General features: G+C 42.2%; 1 protein-coding gene across 4 annotated transcripts in view; it reads right to left on the bottom strand.

Annotated features, from left to right (window-relative positions):
- Positions 1 to 207: 207 nt before the first annotated feature.
- FAM131B (family with sequence similarity 131 member B) overlaps positions 208 to 19,887 on the bottom strand; it is a 57,289-nt gene continuing 37,609 nt past the window's right edge. For 2 of the 4 annotated variants that reach the window (XM_063434114.1, XM_063434115.1), the window contains 4 exons: positions 16,149 to 16,242; positions 15,860 to 16,045; positions 5,454 to 5,585; positions 208 to 2,295 (listed from right to left, as the gene is read on the bottom strand). In XM_063434114.1, coding sequence (XP_063290184.1) covers positions 1,916 to 2,295; positions 5,454 to 5,585; positions 15,860 to 16,045; positions 16,149 to 16,242 — 792 coding nt within the window. In that variant the 3' untranslated portion in view covers positions 208 to 1,915. The remainder of the gene's footprint in view (positions 2,296 to 5,453; positions 5,586 to 15,859; positions 16,046 to 16,148; positions 16,243 to 19,887) is intronic. The other 2 variants (XM_063434116.1, XM_063434117.1) reach the window with 1 other exon arrangement.

Raw genomic sequence — 19,887 nt, 5'->3', positions numbered from 1 at the left:
GGACGAGCTCACAGTCTATAGGACGAGATTACAGTCTATAGGACGAGCTCACAGTCTATAGGACGAGATTACAGTCTATAGGACGAGCTCACAGTCTATAGGACGAGATTACAGTCTATAGGATGAGCTCACAGTCTATAGGACGAGATTCCAGTCTATAGGACGAGCTCACAGTCTATAGGACGAGATTACAGTCTATAGGAGGAGCTCACAGTCTATTGGACAAGCTCACAGTCTATTGGATGAGCTCACAATCTATAGGACGAGCTCACAGTCTATGGGACGAGCTTACAGTCTATGGGGTTTTAAACTGTTATGGAGAACTGTCTTGACATTTATGCTTTTGATTTTTTTTGTAACATGCAGACAGGACCTTCTCAATAAACTCAATAAGCAGGAAATAACATTATCCTCAATATTTCTAGTGGTGAAGAATAAATGCTCTGAATTTGGATGAAGGGGGGGATTAATGTTGCAATGCTCTGCAGCCGATCACCACGATAAATGAATAGAAAAATAAACAATATTATCGCTAATCAATGCTCTGTGGGCCGTTAAAAGGGGCCGTGGCGCAATGCTTTTCAGGCAGAAGTATAAATTGATGCATGTATACATTAGACAGAGAACGCATGCTTGGAGCAATGCTCTGCATCCACCTGGGGAGTACATCTTTGGCAGGGAGGGGGTTAATAAAGTGATGCTCTGTGGGTCTTTGGCAGGAATGTAGTTTCTGGGGTATTGGCAATGGTTTAGGCAGTTTTGGGGTGGTCACTTTAAGGCATGCGAGAACCCCCCAAATATCAGTCTTCTCTTTTATTCTGTGTGGCTGATGAAACAGCTCACTCTGTACAGGTAGAGACAGGCGTGAGAGTGGAAGCTTGACATGCCAAGAGACAGCAAGAGAAGACAGCAAGAGAGACAACCTGCATGTGTGAAGGAACTGACATTCACGGTCTCACAAAATGGGTATCATTTATCAAACTGTCAATACAGCGGTGTAAAGAGCCCCTCAGGGGGTTTGTCAATGCTTCCAAAGGTCTTTAGCCCAAGGCCTGTGTACATGTAGAGCCACAGTCAGTGTGCTTGGCACTGTACTGCATATCGGGTTGCATGGCACAGCCACTAGACAGCAGAAACCATGGAAACCGTGCTGTGAATACCTGTAAGGGTTTGCTTTATCCTTTGAGACCTTGTGAAATATATCTCACAGTGTATTACATGGACTTTCTCATGTCATCAAATTAAAGTCCTACAAACCGGAATGAAGAACGGCCAGATTATGCAGACAGACTCATACCAAAAGCAAAACAACAGCGCCCTTTGTCGAGAAGGAATCCCGTTGAAAGCAAATGGAGTTTTTCCTTCGTTGTGTTTTGAGGTCGTGTTGCTTTGCTTGGGATTATGGCCTAGTTTTGAAACTAAGGGTCTTCTCTTAACACACCCCTATGGGTAGAGAAGACTAATGTCCCACAGGGGACTAGGTAGGCCAATGGTTTGGGCCACCTACCTTCATTGTCCTCACATTAAAAAAGTTTCACATATTGCAGTGCACTCTCTAGCCAACAGTACCAAAACGGCAGTGTGTTGTGTAGCCCTATTATGTGCAGTGCTCTGCCTAACACCAGTACTGACACTGCAGTGTGTTAGGTAAATTCTGGAATGGACACTGCAGTGCATTGGTACCGATATCACAGTGCCATGAAGAAATGCTGGAGCTAACTTCGCAGTGTGACAGCTGTGCTGACACTGCAGAGCACTCTGCTAGCCCCACACCGACATAACCTACTGTATGTTTTTATAATTCTGCCGCCATTCATTCTGCTGAGACAGTTTGAGAAATGATGCCCAGAGCTCACACTTGTCTTCTCTTTCTTTCCCTTCCTCCTGGTCCTCTCTCTCTTTCTCACACAGTGAGTCAGTTCTCCATTTCTCTCTCCTCTTCCTCCTCTCCAGACTGCACTCCGGATGTGGCAACATCGGAAACTTTTCGGCTTTGTGGGGGGCTGTCGCACTCACGTGTTGGAGAAAGAGACTGCAGATCATGGCAGAGAGCATCGTCATCTTCAGATGGGGAGATCTTAGACTGTATCAACTTGTGGGAAATTTCACAGATATCCTCCAGCTGCTTTTCCTCACCCTCAGGCCCAGGGTTTGTTATTACCCCACCTGTCGGTGCCGGAGACACGGTCAGAGACTGCTCACTGCTGGCCCAAGCTTCAGAGGAGCCGAGACAGTAGAGTCCTTGGGACACATAGGAGTGAGGCCAGCAGTCAGAGTGTGTCTGTGCAAGATTATCTGGGAGAGAGCAGGAGAGATCAATGAGAGGGGATAGAACAGTAAGAAAGACTGGAGAGACTAATGAGAGAGGAGGAGAGTTCCATAAAAAAGATGGGAGAGACTAATGAGAGAGCACAGAATAGTAAGAAGGACTGGAGAAATCAATGAGAGAGGATGAGCGTACAGCAAGAAGGACTGGAGAAACCAATGAGAGAGGATGATAGGACAGTAAGAGGGACTGGAGAAACCAATGAGAGAGGATGATAGTACAGTAAGAGGGACTGGAGAAATCAATGAGAGAGGATGATAGTACAGTAAGAGGGACTGGAGAAACCAATGAGAGAGGATGATAGTACAGTAAGAGGGACTGGAGAAACCAATGAGAGAGGATGATAGTACAGTAAGAGGGACTGGAGAAACCAATGAGAGAGGATGATAGTACAGTAAGAGGGACTGGAGAAACCAATGAGACAGGATGATAGTACAGTAAGAAGGACTGGAGAAACCAATGAGATAGGATGATAGTACAGTAAGAGGGACTGGAGAAACCAATGAGACAGGATGATAGTACAGTAAGAGGGACTGGAGAAATCAATGAGAGAGAGGATGATAGTACAGTAAGATGGACTGGAGAAACCAATGAGAGAGGATGATAGTACAGTAAGAGGGACTGGAGAAACCAATGAGAGAGGATGATAGTACAGTAAGAGGGACTGGAGAAACCAATGAGACAGGATGATGTTACAGTAAGAGGGACTGGAGAAATCAATGAGAGAGAGGATGATAGTACAGTAAGATGGACTGGAGAAACCAATGAGGGAGGATGATAGTACAGTAAGAAGGACTGGAGAAATCAATGAGAGAGGTTGATAGTACAGTAAGAGGGACTGGAGAAACCAATGAGAGAGGATGATAGTACAGTAAGAGGGACCGGAGAAACCAATGAGAGAGGATGATAGTACAGTAAGAGGGACTGGAGAAACCAATGAGAGAGGGTGATAGTACAGTAAGAGGGACCGGAGAAACCAATGAGAGAGGATGATAGTACAGTAAGAGGGACTGGAGAAACCAATGAGAGAGGATGATAGTACAGTAAGAGGGACCGGAGAAACCAATGAGAGAGGATGATAGTACAGTAAGAGGGACTGGAGAAACCAATGAGAGAGGGTGATAGTACAGTAAGAGGGACCGGAGAAACCAATGAGAGAGGGTGATAGTACAGTAAGAGGGACTGGGAAACCAATGAGAGAGGATGATAGTACAGTAAGAAGGACTGGAGAAACCAATGAGAGAGGATGATAGTACAGCAAGAGGGACTGGAGAAACCAATGAGAGAGGATGATAGTACAGTAAGAGGGACTGGAGAAATCAATGAGAGGGGATGATAGTAAAGTAAGAGGGACTGGAGAATCCAATGAGAGAGGATGATAGTACAGTAAGAAGGACTGGATAAACCAATGAGAGAGGATAATAGTACAGTAAGAGGGACTGGAGAAACAAATGAGAGGGGATGATAGTACAGTAAGAGGGACTGGAGAAACAAATGAGAGAGAATGATAGTACAGCAAGAGGGACTGGAGAAACCAATGAGAGTGGATGATAGTACAGTAAGAAGGACTGGAGAAACCAATGAGAGAGGATGATAGTACAGCAAGAGGGACTGGAGAAACCAATGAGAGAGGATGATAGTACAGTAAGAGGGACTGGAGAAATCAATGAGAGGGGATGATAGTACAGTAAGAGGGACTGGAGAATCCAATGAGAGAGGATGATAGTACAGTAAGAAGGACTGGATAAACCAATGAGAGAGGATAATAGTACAGTAAGAGGGACTGGAGAAACCAATGAGAGAGGATGATAGTACAGTAAGAGGGACTGGAGAAACCAATGAGAGAGGATGATAGTACAGTAAGAGGGACTGGAGAAATCAATGAGAGAGGATGATAGTACAGTAAGAGGGACTGGAGAAACCAATGAGAGAGGATGATAGTACAGTAAGAGGGACTGGAGAAACCAATGAGAGAGGGTGATAGTACAGTAAGAGGGACTGGAGAAACCAATGAGAGAGGGTGATAGTACAGTAAGAGGGACTGGAGAAACCAATGAGAGAGGAAGATAGTACAGTAAGAAGGACTGGAGAAACCAATGAGAGAGGATGATAGTACAGCAAGAGGGACTGGAAAACCAATGAGAGAGGATGATAGTACAGTAAGAGGGACTGGAGAAATCAATGAGAGAGGATGATAGTACAGTAAGAGGGACTGGAGAAACCAATGAGAGAGGATGATAGTACAGTAAGAGGGACTGGAGAAACCAATGAGAGAGGGTGATAGTACAGTAAGAGGGACTGGAGAAACCAATGAGAGAGGGTGATAGTACAGTAAGAGGGACTGGAGAAACCAATGAGAGAGGAAGATAGTACAGTAAGAAGGACTGGAGAAACCAATGAGAGAGGATGATAGTACAGCAAGAGGGACTGGAAAACCAATGAGAGAGGATGATAGTACAGTAAGAGGGACTGGAGAAATCAATGAGAGAGGATGATAGTACAGTAAGAGGGACTGGAGAAACCAATGAGAGAGGGTGATAGTACAGTAAGAGGGACTGGAGAAACCAATGAGAGAGGGTGATAGTACAGTAAGAGGGACTGGAGAAACCAATGAGAGAGGAAGATAGTACAGTAAGAAGGACTGGAGAAACCAATGAGAGAGGGTGATAGCACAGTAAGAAGGACTGGAGAAACCAATGAGAGAGGATGATAGTACAGTAAGAGGGACTGGAGAAACCAATGAGAGAGGGTGATAGCACAGTAAGAAGGACTGGAGAAACCAATGAGAGAGGATGATAGCACAGTAAGAAGGACTGGAGAAACCAATGAGAGGGGAGAATAAGAATGCTCTAGATCTCTCCAGGGTATACTGGTGTCAAATCACAACTGTAGATTTATTTATGGTATGTTAGTGTCTGATCATGAATCCAGATCTACATCAAATTATCTTTTTGGTGTAAAATATGTCTGTGTTTTCAGTGCTCTATCCACCTGTTTGTGTCTGTTCAAGTCTGTAGTTCATGACATATTTTACACCATATTTTGGGTTGGTTTTTTGTGTGTGTGTGTAATATTAGATAATGTCCTTGTTTTTCATCGCATGTTTAGTTTTGTGATGTTCCCTTACCCTGGTTTTCTAGAAGTTCCTGGTAAGTTTCACTTTGTCTTTCTTGGTTTGAGTTAACACTTTCCTCTTCCCCATCCATCGATGACCAAGCCATGAGCGTTGCCTCTGAAATAGCAAACTGTTGCATTACACCTGTAGAGATAAATGAGGGAAAATGTAAGATTAAAAATGGCTGGAACGTGGTAAATCCAAGCTCTTATCTCTCCTTAATCCACAAATAATATGTAACTGCAGAGAACTCAAAGAATGGACAATGTTCAACATGTTTCCCTAAGGAACCTCCCAGGGGGTATTTCTAGATTTCTAACCCTTATCCTAATGAAGTAATACTTGCCCATCACATTGGCTCTAATGCTAAAATACCTTCCGCTACCTGAAACCCAATGCTCTAAAAGTAGATAGCAGCCAGCACCCTACCCCTTGTGCTATAATCACAGCTTGTACCATAAAAACATTACATGTAACCTGACAAACAACAGAAACACATGATGCTAGCACAGTATAGTGAACAGTATATAGCGGAGCACTAGTTATTCAAAGACTATGCAGTGCGAGTTCATTGGTGCTCGATTAACCTCCCTGGCGGTCTGATTATGTCAGTATTTTTTAATGTTAAAGCAATACATTGTTTTTACTCAGGATTACCGCCAGGGAGGTTAATACATTATAACAATGTCAGATTATAATAAACTGCAAAAAGAGGTTTTAGAATTACCCCAAAGCTTAGGGTATTCATCTGAATGCACTGGCTGCAAGATCACGCCATGACATGACCTGCAATCCAAGCTGAATTTGATTTGGGTACAACATTGCTGATAATTCAAAATATGTAAGAACGAAGAGTCAAAACTATTATGAGATGAGAAATGTCTTAACTTTACCAAATCATCAGGTACGTTTAAATTCACACACATCAAATCATCAGCTGAGGTTTGAATACGCCACAAAGTATATCACCCTATCAGAAGCCTCTGAATATGGTCTATGGAAGCTGAACAGTTAGACACATGTAAGACAACACTTCAAGGTGGAAAGGTGGTTTTATCAGAGTCTATACAGAAGTTTAAACAGCAACTGGATACATACTTGCAAAAACATAATATTCAAGGATAGAATTTTTAATTTGTGGGGTAATAGCTTCTTGACCCAAGGCAGGGGCGGACTGAGCACCCGGGCAAATTGGTCATGGACCGAGGGCCCGAGGCTCTGGGGCGCCCGTCCCTGCTGCAGTAAGTAATGGCTGAGCTGGGAAGTGAAACAATCTCCCCAGCCAGCCGGCACTCAGTAAGGGGCCCGCACAGCCTTTCGCGGCCTCTGCTGCCATACATCTGCTCCCCCAAGCAGGGCACACTGAGGGACAGCTAAGGGGCTTCTCCAAAGACCCCACTAGGCTGCCCCTCAGAGTGGCTGAAAGAAATCGGCAGAGCCTCTGCTAGCAGATCAGCACAGCCACACGGAGTATGCTGCCTGTAACACTGATCAGGGCAGCTCCGTCTGGCTGGTTCTGCAGGAAGTAATATGCTGCAGAGCTGCCATGATCTGTGTTACAGGCAGCACGTCCAGCATCCATCCCAAGGATAAGAAGTCCCCCCTCCGTGGCCAAAGGTAAGACTCGGGGGGGGGTTGCAATTACAAATATTTAGTGTCTAATCCCCCCCCACTGCCCCTTCACAGCTTCCATCTCTCCAACCCATTAACAACAAAAGCCCCTATGAGCCCCTACACTCCCTATATCCCTGCTCTTGATACTACTCCTATTACCCCCAGGCATCAACTACAAGCCCTACCCCCAGGCATCCACTAAAGCACCGAACTACCTGCACCTACTAAAGCCACTATCCCTACTGCACCCACTAAAGCACCTTCCCCACTGCACTCACTAAAGCCAGTATCCCCACGGCACCCACTACAGCCCCTGCCCATTAGCACCCACTAAAGCCCCTAACTACCTGTACCCACTACAGCCCCTGCAGTCCCTACCCCCCGCACCCACAACATCCTCTACCCCTAAGCACCTGCTAAAGCTCTTACGCCCCTGGCACCTATTAAAGGCCCTACCCCCTAGCACCCTGCACCCTCCTACACCCACTACAGTTCCTACCCCCCTGAACCCACAACATCTTCTCCCCCACGGCATTCACCACAGCCACCACAGCTCCTACACACAGTAAAGCCCCTACCCCATAGCAACCGCTAAAGCCTTTAACCCCTGCACCCACAAAACAGACCCTATCCCCCCTGCTCCCACTACAGCCCCTACCCTGCTGCACCCACTAAAGCCACTACCCCCCTGCACCCACTACAGCACCTACCCCTCTTGCACCCACAACTACCCCTTCTGCACCCACTACAGCCCCTCCTCCTCCTGGACCCATTAAAACCCCACTAAAACCCACTAAAATAATAATTTAAGAGTTTAATGAAGCAGGTTCCTGCTGCCCTTGCAATGATTGCTGTGTCTTTTAGAAGTGTTATTTGGGATACAGCCCCTACACACAGGTACCCTGTAGAGCCCCTATAACACCTGGACCCGCTACAGCCTCTACCCCCCTGCAACCACTACAACCCTTATTACCCCGTGCAACCACTCCATTCCCTACCCCCACTACTTGAATTAAAAATAATAAAAACACTACTGCCATAAGCACACACCTCAACAACTGGAAAACAAATGATCATACACCATGGCCTGCTCTGTTGCTGTAACATATCTGCTGAGTGCTGGTGAAGGGTGATAAAAAAAGAGCCTTCCTACCCCAACTCACAAAATTATAAAGTCTCCCAATCACTATACTGCCAAACAAAAATGAAGTCCAAATTCCTATTCCTTATGTTACTTGCCCTCGCAAATGATGTGGAGTCTAACCCTGGTCCCCCAGCTAATTCTAGTCCTAATCTCCCCACTATAAAAGGCCTCTCTTTTGTGCACTGCAACATCTGTAGCTTTCTCCCTAAGCTGGATGCACTGCAAGCCTGGTGTTCCCATTACAAACCAAAAATCATTGTGCTCTCAGAATCATGGTTAACGACTAAAATACCAGACACCGCCATTGCAATACAGGGGTATTCATGTTTTAGAAATGACAGATAAAAGAGAGGAGGAAGCGTTGTTATTTATGTTGAAAATTCCATAAAGTTCGCCCCTTTAAAAAAACTATAACTCCCCTGCTTTGATGTCCTTTCTGGTACAATCGAGATCCAGCTCAGTAAAACTATCATTGTTGCTGGAATCTACCGCCCACCAAGTTCTCCGGTGTACTCCCTTTCTGAAATAGCCCAACTACTAAGTGAAACTGTAGCTCAAAACAGGTTTTTGGGGATTTTAATATTGATTGGCTGAATCCTAGAAATAATAAATCATGTTCGCTGTTTAAGACTTTGCAGCTAACACAATTAGTTTCCTCCCCAACTCGCATTAATATTAAAAGCCATAACCATACTGTAGCGAAAGCCACTTCGCCACTGTGGTTTGGAGGGGGCTGCTTGCCCGCCTCTTACCCTGTGACTACGGTCCCTGGGCGATTTGGCCCTTTATGCACGGTATTTGGGCATACTGTGGGTTATTGGGCTGCCCCAGGATTATGGGCCCTCTCATCAGCCCATACGAAACTTAAACCCCATGGCGTTTGAACTGTGTTTGTGGCATCTAAACGCTGTTTGGATATGTTGAGCGCTCAGATCCAAGCCATCTGGGGATGGGTTGAATGTGGGGGTTCTGTTTAGTATAACAGGAGTTATGTATTTTTATGTCTTTTGGTGGTGGCTGGTAAAATGTGCTTAATGGAGGCTGTGTTTGTCCCTGGATATAATTAAATCAGCTTCTCCATTGTCTCCAGGATAGAGGATTCTGGGGAACTAGTTTGAGCTTCTAAAAACCATGCTTCCAGAAGGTCAAATGCACATTTGTACTAACTTTTGAACCCCTGGTCCAATTCGTATGATTTTTGAGTATGTTGTTCCCCCGAATGGATTGTGGATATGTATTTTTATGCGAATGTGATGTATATTTTGGGAGTTATGAATGTTGTGTAAAAACTGTATTTTCCCTACCTAGGATAATTGTATTTTCCTGTGTGTACAGATAATTAGTTTACAGGTAGAGGGGAGGGCTATGTGTGGGATGTAACTATTGTGTGATTGGTTAATGTACGTTACTGTGTGTGTCCCTCCCCTTCATGGGAGCACCTAATAAAAAGGGCTGCAAGCTAGCAGCCAGAGAGTTCTATTTTTACCCTCAACTTGAGTCCTGTCTCTTATTGGGGGAATCTGCTACAAGGGATTGCTATGCTAGGCATATTCCCTTGCTATAATCACTGAGCTCTTGTAAGAGCTTGTTCCTGCTTCGTTCTGAAGGGAGATAGCTGCAGCCTGCGGTGCTTATGGTGTCTGGTGGAGTGCTTGGAGTCCTCTGGAAGCGCTAGGAGCATCTTTCAACGGAGGTACCCAGTCGGGGTGCCAGGTGATCCGTTACACATACCTTGCTCGATTGGATTCTCTCCACTTCTCCTGATAGAATCCAGGAGGCGGGCGTTCTCCCTAACAGTTGCAGTGACCACTGTCTAGTGTACTGCATACGCAAAATAAAGGCAAAATAAAGGACACTAAATCCCCTCCCGAGATTATAATCAGCAGGTCTTTCAAGAAAGGTAATCTTGAATCCTTTTTAAATGATCTCATATCACAGATTATGTCTGATCCGAGATCTAGACACAGCAATTGAATTTTTTCAGTCCGAGCTCTTGCAAGTATGGAATTTGCATGCCCCTCTGCGTAGAGTGTGAATAAAAGGGACACACCTGCCCTGGATTACAGCTGACCTCATTTAAAGATTTAGAGATTCAGTTTATAGATTCACTGTGGTCAAAGTTCAAGCATACTGGCTCCATGAACGATCACCGTGCCTACAGATACTGGCGAAATGCATGCACAAAACAAACAAAAATGGCAAAAGCCCAATATTTCAGTGAACGTTTGAACAATAACTTATCAAACCCAAGAAACTTTTGGAAAGTCATACGGAATATACAAACCTTCACAATCCACTCCCAACCTTCCACTATCAAAATGGACAACCAAACCCTGCAACACTCCCTAGATGTAGCAAATGTTTTTAATAATTATTTTGCTGGATGTGCCACCACCCTGATTGCTAAGATAACGAATGACACTCGTTCTCAGAATACAAATGCAGATCAGACCATGTTAAATTTGCTAAATCCTCATTTAGAGAAATTCAAATTTTAAACCTGTGCCTATGTCATTAATAAACATCTTACTAATTTAAAAATAAAAAATCAGTGTGGACCAGATCAAATTTTAGAAATCTTGCTGAAGCTCAGTACACAGCTAAACCGGTCACTTTCTAATCAATGAATCCCTGGTCTCTGGATAGATACATGTTGGGAGAACCTAGCCATAAAAGTGGTGGCACTCAGACCATCATCCGATATCATTGGTCCCCGTTTTGTCAAAAATCTTAAATCATGATATTCTTTTGCAAAAACTTAACTCAGCGATCGTGCGATAACATGGTTATGATAATATGCATTGGATCGATCGCAATATATGACCATTTCTGAGAGCACCTCCCTCCCTGTAACATTATAACCCAACACGCAGAATGCAAATCCACCAGAAGAAATAGAGACAGTTTAAAAGGTCAATAAACCGGTCCTTAGAATGGATAGATAGAATACAATACAATACAAGGAACATCAAAACAAGCCAAGGTCAAGGAAAGCCAGAAATCCACAAATACGAGAGACAAAGCCAGGTCATGGAAGCCAGAAAACCGAGTAGCCAAGAGCAAGCCGGGTCAATACTAAAATATACAAAACAGATAAAGAACACGATATTTGGGACACTAGTGACACTAGGAACCACAGCAGGACACTGTGCCTTGGACAGACTGAGATCTTCTATGGTTTTATATTGTATGCTCTAGGGCTCTTCAAGTACCCCCTAACAGTCCAGGATTTAGGGATTACCCCCTACCAGCCCAGGATTTAGGGATTACCAAATCTTGTCTAAGATATTTTTAGAAGAAGAAGAAAAAAAAACCAACACTTTAGACACAGCTGGGTTATCCCTCAATCCTGGGAAACCCCTGCTCTATGGTGTAACCTGGTTTGAGTAGGGCCCTCAACACCCTCTGTTCCTGTGTGTCCAGCTCATCTTGTTGCAAATACATGTCTGTTAGTCCACCTATTGTACAGCGCTATTATAAATAATAATAATAATAATTTAAGAGTTTAATGAAGCAGGTTCCTGCTGTCCTTGCAATGATTGTTGTGTCTTTAAGAAGTGTTATTTGAGGACCTGGCTTTCTAAGAATGAGCTCAGCACACGGAGAGCCAAGCAGGGCCGGGTATTGAATTACTGTGAGCTCCACAGAAAATACAGTAACGTGTGCAAAGTACATCCAAGATAGTCCTGCGTTATAATCAGCCTGGGGTACTAAATAGATTGTTATAGGGAGGGTGTTATATGCAGACTGGGGTATTAAATAGATTGTTATAGGGAGGGTGTTATAATCAGCCTGGGGTATTAAATAGATTGTTATAGGGAGGGTGTTATACACAGACTGGGGTATTAAATAGATTGTTATAGGGAGGGTGTTATACACAGACTGGGGTATTAAATAGATTGTTATAGGGAGGGTGTTATAATCAGCCTGGGGTATTAAATAGATTGTTATAGGGAGGGTGTTATACACAGACTGGGGTATTAAATAGATTGTTATAGGGAGGGTGTTATACACAGACTGGGGTATTAAATAGATTGTTATAGGGAGGGTGTTATATGCAGACTGGGGTATTAAATAGATTGTTATAGGGTGGGTGTTATACACAGACTGGGGTATTAAATAGATTGTTATAGGGAGGGTGTTATACACAGACTGGGGTATTAAATAGATTGTTATAGGGAGGGTGTTATACACAGACAGGGGTATTAAATAGATTGTTATAGGGAGGGTGTTATACACAGACTGGAGTATTAAATAGATTGTTATAGGGAGGGTGTCATACACAGACTGGGGTATTAAATAGATTGTTATAGGGAGGGTGTTATACACAGACTGGGGTATTAAATAGATTGTTATTGGGAGGGTGTTATACGCAGACTGGGGTATTAAATAGATTGTTATTGGGAGGGTGTTATACACAGACTGGGGTAGTAAATAGATTGTTATAGGGAGGGTGTTATACGCAGACAGGGGTATTAAATAGATTGTTATAGGGAGGGTGTTATATGCAGACTGGGGTATTAAATAGATTGTTATAGGGAGGGTGTTATACACAGACTGGGGTATTAAATAGATTGTTATAGGGAGGGTGTTATACACAGACTGGGGTATTAAATAGATTGTTATTGGGAGGGTGTTATACACAGACTGGGGTATTAAATAGATTGTTATAGGGAGGGTGTTATACACAGACTGGGGTATTAAATAGATTGTTATAGGGAGGGTGTTCTACACAGACTGGGGGTACTAAATAGATTGTTATAGGGAGGGTGTTATACACAGACTGGGGTATTAAATAGATTGTTATTGGGAGGGTGTTATACACAGACTGGGGTAGTAAATAGATTGTTATAGGGAGGGTGTTATACGCAGACAGGGGTATTAAATAGATTGTTATAGGGAGGGTGTTATACACAGACTGGGGTATTAAATAGATTGTTATAGGGAGGGTGTTATATGCAGACTGGGGTATTAAATAGATTGTTATAGGGAGGGTGTTATCCGCAGACAGGGGTATTAAATAGATTGTTATAGGGAGGTTGTTATACACAGACTGGGGTATTAAATAGATTGTTATAGGGAGGGTGTTATATGCAGACTGGGGTATTAAATAGATTGTTATAGGGAGGGTGTTATACACAGACTGGGGTATTAAATAGATTGTTATTGGGAGGGTGTTATACACAGACTGGGGTATTAAATAGATTGTTATAGGGAGGGTGTTATACGCAGACAGGGGTATTAAATAGATTGTTATAGGGAGGTTGTTATACACAGACTGGGGGTATTAAATAGATTGTTATAGGGAGGGTGTTATACACATACTGGAGTATTAAATAGATTGTTATAGGGTGGGTGTTATACGCAGACTGGGGTATTAAATAGATTGTTATAGGGAAGGTGTTATACACAGACTGGAGTATTAAATAGATTGTTATAGGGAGGGTGTTATACGCAGACTGGGGTATTAAATAGATTGTTATAGGGAGGGTGCTATACGCAGACTGGGGTATTAAATAGATTGTTATTGGGAGGGTGTTATACACAGACTGGGGTATTAAATAGATTGGTATAGGGAGGGTGTTATACACAGACTGGGGTAGTAAATAGATTGTTATAGGGAGGGTGTTATACACAGACTGGGGGTATTAAATAGATTGTTATAGGGTGGGTGTCATACACAGACTGGGGTATTAAATAGATTGTTATAGGGTGGGTGTCATACACAGACTGGAGTATTAAATAGATTGTTATAGGGAGGGTGTTATACGCAGACTGGGGTATTAAATAGATTGTTATAGGGAGGGTGTTATACGCAGACTGGGGTATTAAATAGATTGTTATAGGGAGGGTGTTATACGCAGACTGGGGTATTAAATAGATTGTTATAGGGTGGGTGTCATACACAGACTGGGGTATTAAATAGATTGTTATAGGGAGGGTGTTATACACAGACTGGGGTATTAAATAGATTGTTATAGGGTGGGTGTCATACACAGACTGGGGTATTAAATAGATTGTTATAGGGAGGGTGTTATATGCAGACTGGAGTATTAAATAGATTGTTATAGGGAGGGTGTTATACACAGACTGGGGTATTAAATAGATTGTTATAGGGAGGGTGTTATACACAGACTGGGGTATTAAATAGATTGTTATAGGGTGGGTGTCATACACAGACTGGGGTATTAAATAGATTGTTATAGGGAGGGTGTTATATGCAGACTGGAGTATTAAATAGATTGTTATAGGGTGGGTGTCATACACAGACTGGAGTATTAAATAGATTGTTATAGGGAGGGTGTTATACGCAGACTGGGGTATTAAATAGATTGTTATAGGGAGGGTGTTATACGCAGACTGGGGTATTAAATAGATTGTTATAGGGAGGGTGTTATACGCAGACTGGGGTATTAAATAGATTGTTATAGGGTGGGTGTCATACACAGACTGGGGTATTAAATAGATTGTTATAGGGAGGGTGTTATACACAGACTGGGGTATTAAATAGATTGTTATAGGGTGGGTGTCATACACAGACTGGGGTATTAAATAGATTGTTATAGGGAGGGTGTTATATGCAGACTGGGGTATTAAATAGATTGTTATAGGGAGGGTGTTATACACAGACTGGGGTATTAAATAGATTGTTATAGGGAGGGTGTTATACGCAGACTGGGGTATTAAATAGATTGTTATATGCAATTTGTAACAAATGCAATGAATGCTATTGGACAGTCATAGAAAGTCTGGGGGATAGAAGGGAAGAGATCTGCAGTGTTTAGATATGTATGCTTAAAGGTATGCATTTTTTCACTTAGTTTTTTACTTTTTTTAATATGTGTGTTTGGGCAATAAAGTGTCTTTTTAACCTAGAGACAGAACAAGCATTTTTCCTAGCTAAATGTTTGTCTTCTGCCACTGGTTTTAAGAGATTACTAAGTTTTGATCTATCTAGCTTTTTAATAACATTAAACAACTAGTAAACTTTCTGACAACTCATAACCTCACATCAAATGCAACCAACAAGAGTACGGATACAATGTCCCTGTAACTGTCCCAGGATACCAAACTGCAAGGAACTAGACCGAGTTCCACCCTTTTGTCCACATACTTTGTCTCTTCAAACATGGGAATCTCAGTCTAGATATATCATTTTTCAGAAGAGAGATTGGATGTTCTACCTTAAACCAGTTCTGCTCTTATGTCACCTCTAGGTTTTATCGTGGTAGATTATAGCCATATATTTTTCTAAAATTGTGATTAATGTGGTATTGATAAAGCTTGCTTATATTAATGGCCATTTACCCCTCCATTTCCTGCCTTCTACCGCCTAATTCGAACCTTGCCCAATATGTGCAATGTTCATGCAAAGTTAAAATAGGTGAATTGGTGACATTTAAACTAATGCTAGATATATTTCCAACCTAGTGACCAGTGTCATAGACAATATTCCAGGAGGAGAAAGCCATAGTCCTGTTTCTTAAAGCCACCATTTGAATTAAAGCAAGGACAATTTCAAGTTTGGGGTGCTTGTCCTGTTACCCTGTGCTGCAAACAGTTATGGATAACATTTTAAGGGAAACCTAACCATCAAACCTGGTCTTTATACCCAACATCTTTTGGGTGGAAGAGGAAATTAAATGAGTTGTGTGCTCACCAGCCAGAAACCGTGCTTCTTTCTCGCCATCACTCAGATCTGAGTATGCATCACTGTCCATCCTGGTGCTTTCGTTAGTTGGTGGTGGTGGTTGGCCCCAGCTTTGCCACTCTATCATGTGAGCTACTCGGCCAGAACCTAAAGCTGTTGGTTTAGTGACGTGATCCTTCATCGTGCGAGAGACACCTTCAAGGGACAGAAAGAGAGAAGAATGGCTTCCTATAAAAAAACTGTATGAAGTGCAGACAGAAGGTAGACTCAACCAATGGGCGAAGTTAGTTCCAAGTACCTTTGACAGAAGATTTGGCGAGAGCACCAATTCCATAGGCATTGGAATGTCTCTTCAGTCGAGGAAGGATCGAGGTGGTATCTTCCATGGACAGCTGACAGACAGATCAAAGAAAGAAAGAGAGGAAAAATAGCTCAGAAAGTGAGATTAGGAGAAATAGAAAGGAAAGACTACCAGCATGATGGCGAGTTCAGGAATGTAGCCAGAGAGTGAATAAATGACTGGGAGGAAGACTGCATTATAGAGTGGGTGGGGAGGAGAGGGGGTATCTAGGAATAAAAGAACCACCATGTTCACTTCCTTCACTGCATGAAGAGTGTTGCCCCGCAGTACATAGTATTCATATGCTGTAGGAGAGACCCCAGCTAATTAATCAAGGTAAGCCCAGTGAGATCAAGAAATTGATTTCTTTTCCACCATATGAATTTGGTATACTGCATGGAAGTACTTTTCATGCCCTGCCCATCAGCATGCAGTGTGTTTTAGATATTCAGAGTGGATCAGGCAGCAGTAATAAAAATACAGGAAGGAGTCACTGGATAGAAAGTTGGGAAGAGAGAGGCAGAACAGCTGATAAGAACAGGAGCGAAAGCAAAACACGTGCAAACAAATAAAATGCTGGTTTCTGAGGCCGTCTATCTACCTGGGGCATCTTATAAAAAATACATAATACAGGACTAAATTAAAAGCACAGCTGCCTTTCATAATGCCTCCTTTAGACACATGGAAACAATGAGTTTTTCACAAACATGTTAAAACCTCCCCTAAATATAGTAAAATATTACCTTTATTCCAGTCTGCTGCTGCTGGCTCTGCCCCTCATCTGCCCACTTGACTGACATTATCAGAAGTGACGATCTGAGCCAATCACAATGCTTTTCAATAGGAAAGAATTGGATGGGCTGAGACTGTCAAGGAGGCAGATTAGGGGCAGAGCCAGCACAAGCCAAACACAGCCCTGGCCAATCAGCATCTCCTCATGGGGATGAATTGAATCAATGCATCTCTATGAGAAAAGTTCAGTGTCTCCATGCAGAGGGTGGAGACACTGAATGTCAGTCATACTATGCAGCCCTGCCCCAGGAAGCACCTCTAGCAGACATCTGAGGAGTGGCCAAATAGAGGTATCCCTACTGGATACACATTGTTTACTGCAAAAAGCCTGAAGGGAATGATTATACTCATCAGAACATCTACAATCAGCTGTAGTTGTTCGGTTGATTGTAGTGTCTGTTTAAAGCCCCAAACCGGTCACTAAAGACTCATGTAAGGAGATTTCGTGTATTAGCCTAAGCCTAATCAATATTGACATTTTTTTTTCAGTAAACTCCAAATTGTAAGAAATTAAAATCTCAATAGTAACAGTGTCATTCATTACATATCCAAAAATAGCTTACATGGAAAAAATATCCTACTGAGCCACAGTCAGAAATTGGCTATTTTTGCCATTCTCATTTAATTAGCATATATTCAGAGTTGGCTGGTAATAGTCATAGCTTGGCTAGTTATAGTCATAGCTTGGCTAGTTATAGTCATAGCTTGGCTAGTTACAGTCACAGCCTGGCTAGTTATAGGCCAGTTTATCCACAATGTGCCTTGCAGATTTCAGTTAGCTATGTTCAGAGTTTATTGAATAACCTTATTATTTGCAAATCTTTCTTTATAGACATATCTTCAAACATTTGCTCATTGGATTTGTAGGGCGTTTCATGTAATTGGGAATGTTTCAGAAATTAAACTTGCAGTAGAAAAGGCCTTTTATTGGGCCACATTCAATGTAAGGGTTTCACTGTTCAATAATTAAAGGACTATGACCTGGCTGTAATGAGATTTAACGACAAGTCACCATTAAAGTCTATTAGAATCTTTGTAGATAAATCATTATCATTAAAAACTAACAGTGTTTAGAATATTTCAATGAGTCCAATGTCTGGGGATGTCACCGTATAACGTTATATACATTGTAAATAAGATATGGTTAATACAAGGTTACTGTATCCATGTGTGGAAAACAATCGAATGACAAGATTGCATGAAGGAGCCAAAATCAGTTCAAAAAGCATTGCTCTTATATATCCCAAATCACATATATTGGCCTTAATTTGGAAATGATTCAATACAGCTACAACATGTTCTAAATAACTTATCTACAGAAGTCATTATGAAAATATCTATAGGAATTTCCGTAGATAAATCATTTGGAACGTTTTTCTTGCAGCATTGAATCATTAGGAAAGTTGACTCAATTAAGGCCATTAGTAGGTACTGCATATCTTGTGAGAGTTTAAATGTGTATTAATAAACAGAAACATACAGTTACATCTCTACCAAATGTTAGTTAGACCTTAAAGATTCATAAAGCTTGTGTTAACACAGAACATACTGTAATATAATAAAGAGATAATGTTTATGATAATGTGCGAGAAATTTATAGTGAATAGAATGATAATGTTTACACCCAGTGGGTGAGTGTGCGAGAAATTTATAGTGAATAGAATGATAATATTTACACCCAGTAGGTGAGCGTGCAAGAGTGTTATAGTGAATCAAAGGATAATGTTTACACCCAGTGGGTGAGTGTGCGAGAAATTTATAGTGAATAGAATGATAATGTTTACACCCAATAGGTGAGTGTGTCGAGAGCATTATAGTGAATCAAAGGATAATGTTTACACCCAGTAGGTGAGTGTGGGAGAGAGTCATAGAGAGTAGAAGGATAATGTTTACACCCAGTGGGTGAGTGTGCAAGAGAGTGTCATAGAGAGTAGAAAGATAATGATTACACCCAGTAGGTGAGTGTGTGAGAGAGTCATAGGGAATAGAATGATAATGTTTACACCCAGTAGGTGAGTGTGCAAGAGCATTATAGTGAATCAAAGGATAATATTTACACCTAGTAGGTGATTGTGTGAGAGAGTTACAGAGAATAGAAGGATAATGTTTACACCCAGTAGGTTAGTGTGCGAGAGAGTCAGGGAGAATAGAAGGATAATGTTTACACCCAGTAGGTGAGTGTGTGAGACAGTTATAGAGAGTAGAAGGATAATGATTACACCCATTGGGTGAGTGTGTGTGAGAGAGTTATAGAGAATAGAAGGATAATGTTTACGCCCTGTGGGTGAGTGTGTGAGAGAGAGTCATAGAGAATGGAAGGATAATGTTTACACCCTGTGGGTGAGTGTGGGAGAGTTATAGTGAATAGAAGATAATGTTTACACCCATTGGGTGAGTGTGCGAGAGAGTCAGGGAAAATGGAAGGATAATGTTTACACCCAGTGGGTGAGTGTGTGAGAGAGTCATAGAGAATAGAAGGATAATGTTTACACCCTGTGGGTGAGTGTGTGAGAGAGAGTCATAGATAATGGAAGGATACTGTTTACACCCTGTGGGTGAGTGTGGGAGAGTTATAGTGAATAGAAGATAATGTTTACACCCATTGGGTGAGTGTGCGAGAGAGTCAGGGAAAATGGAAGGATAATTTTTACACCCAGTGGGTGAGTGTGTGAGAGAGTCATAGAGAATAGAAGGATAATGTTTACACCCTGTGGGTGAGTGTGTGAGAGAGAGTCATAGATAATGGAAGGATAATGTTTACACCCTGTGGGTGAGTGTGGGAGAGTTATAGTGAATAGAAGATAATGTTTACACCCATTGGGTGAGTGTGCGAGAGAGAGTCAGGGAGAATAGAAGACTAATGTTTACACCCAGTGGATGTGTGTGTGAGAGAGTTAGGGAGAAT

This window comes from Pelobates fuscus, chromosome 10 (assembly GCF_036172605.1).
Source record: "Pelobates fuscus isolate aPelFus1 chromosome 10, aPelFus1.pri, whole genome shotgun sequence".
Taxonomy (NCBI): domain Eukaryota; kingdom Metazoa; phylum Chordata; class Amphibia; order Anura; family Pelobatidae; genus Pelobates; species Pelobates fuscus.
Note: the sequence above shows the minus strand (reverse complement) of the source record. Positions and strands in the feature narration are given on the sequence as shown.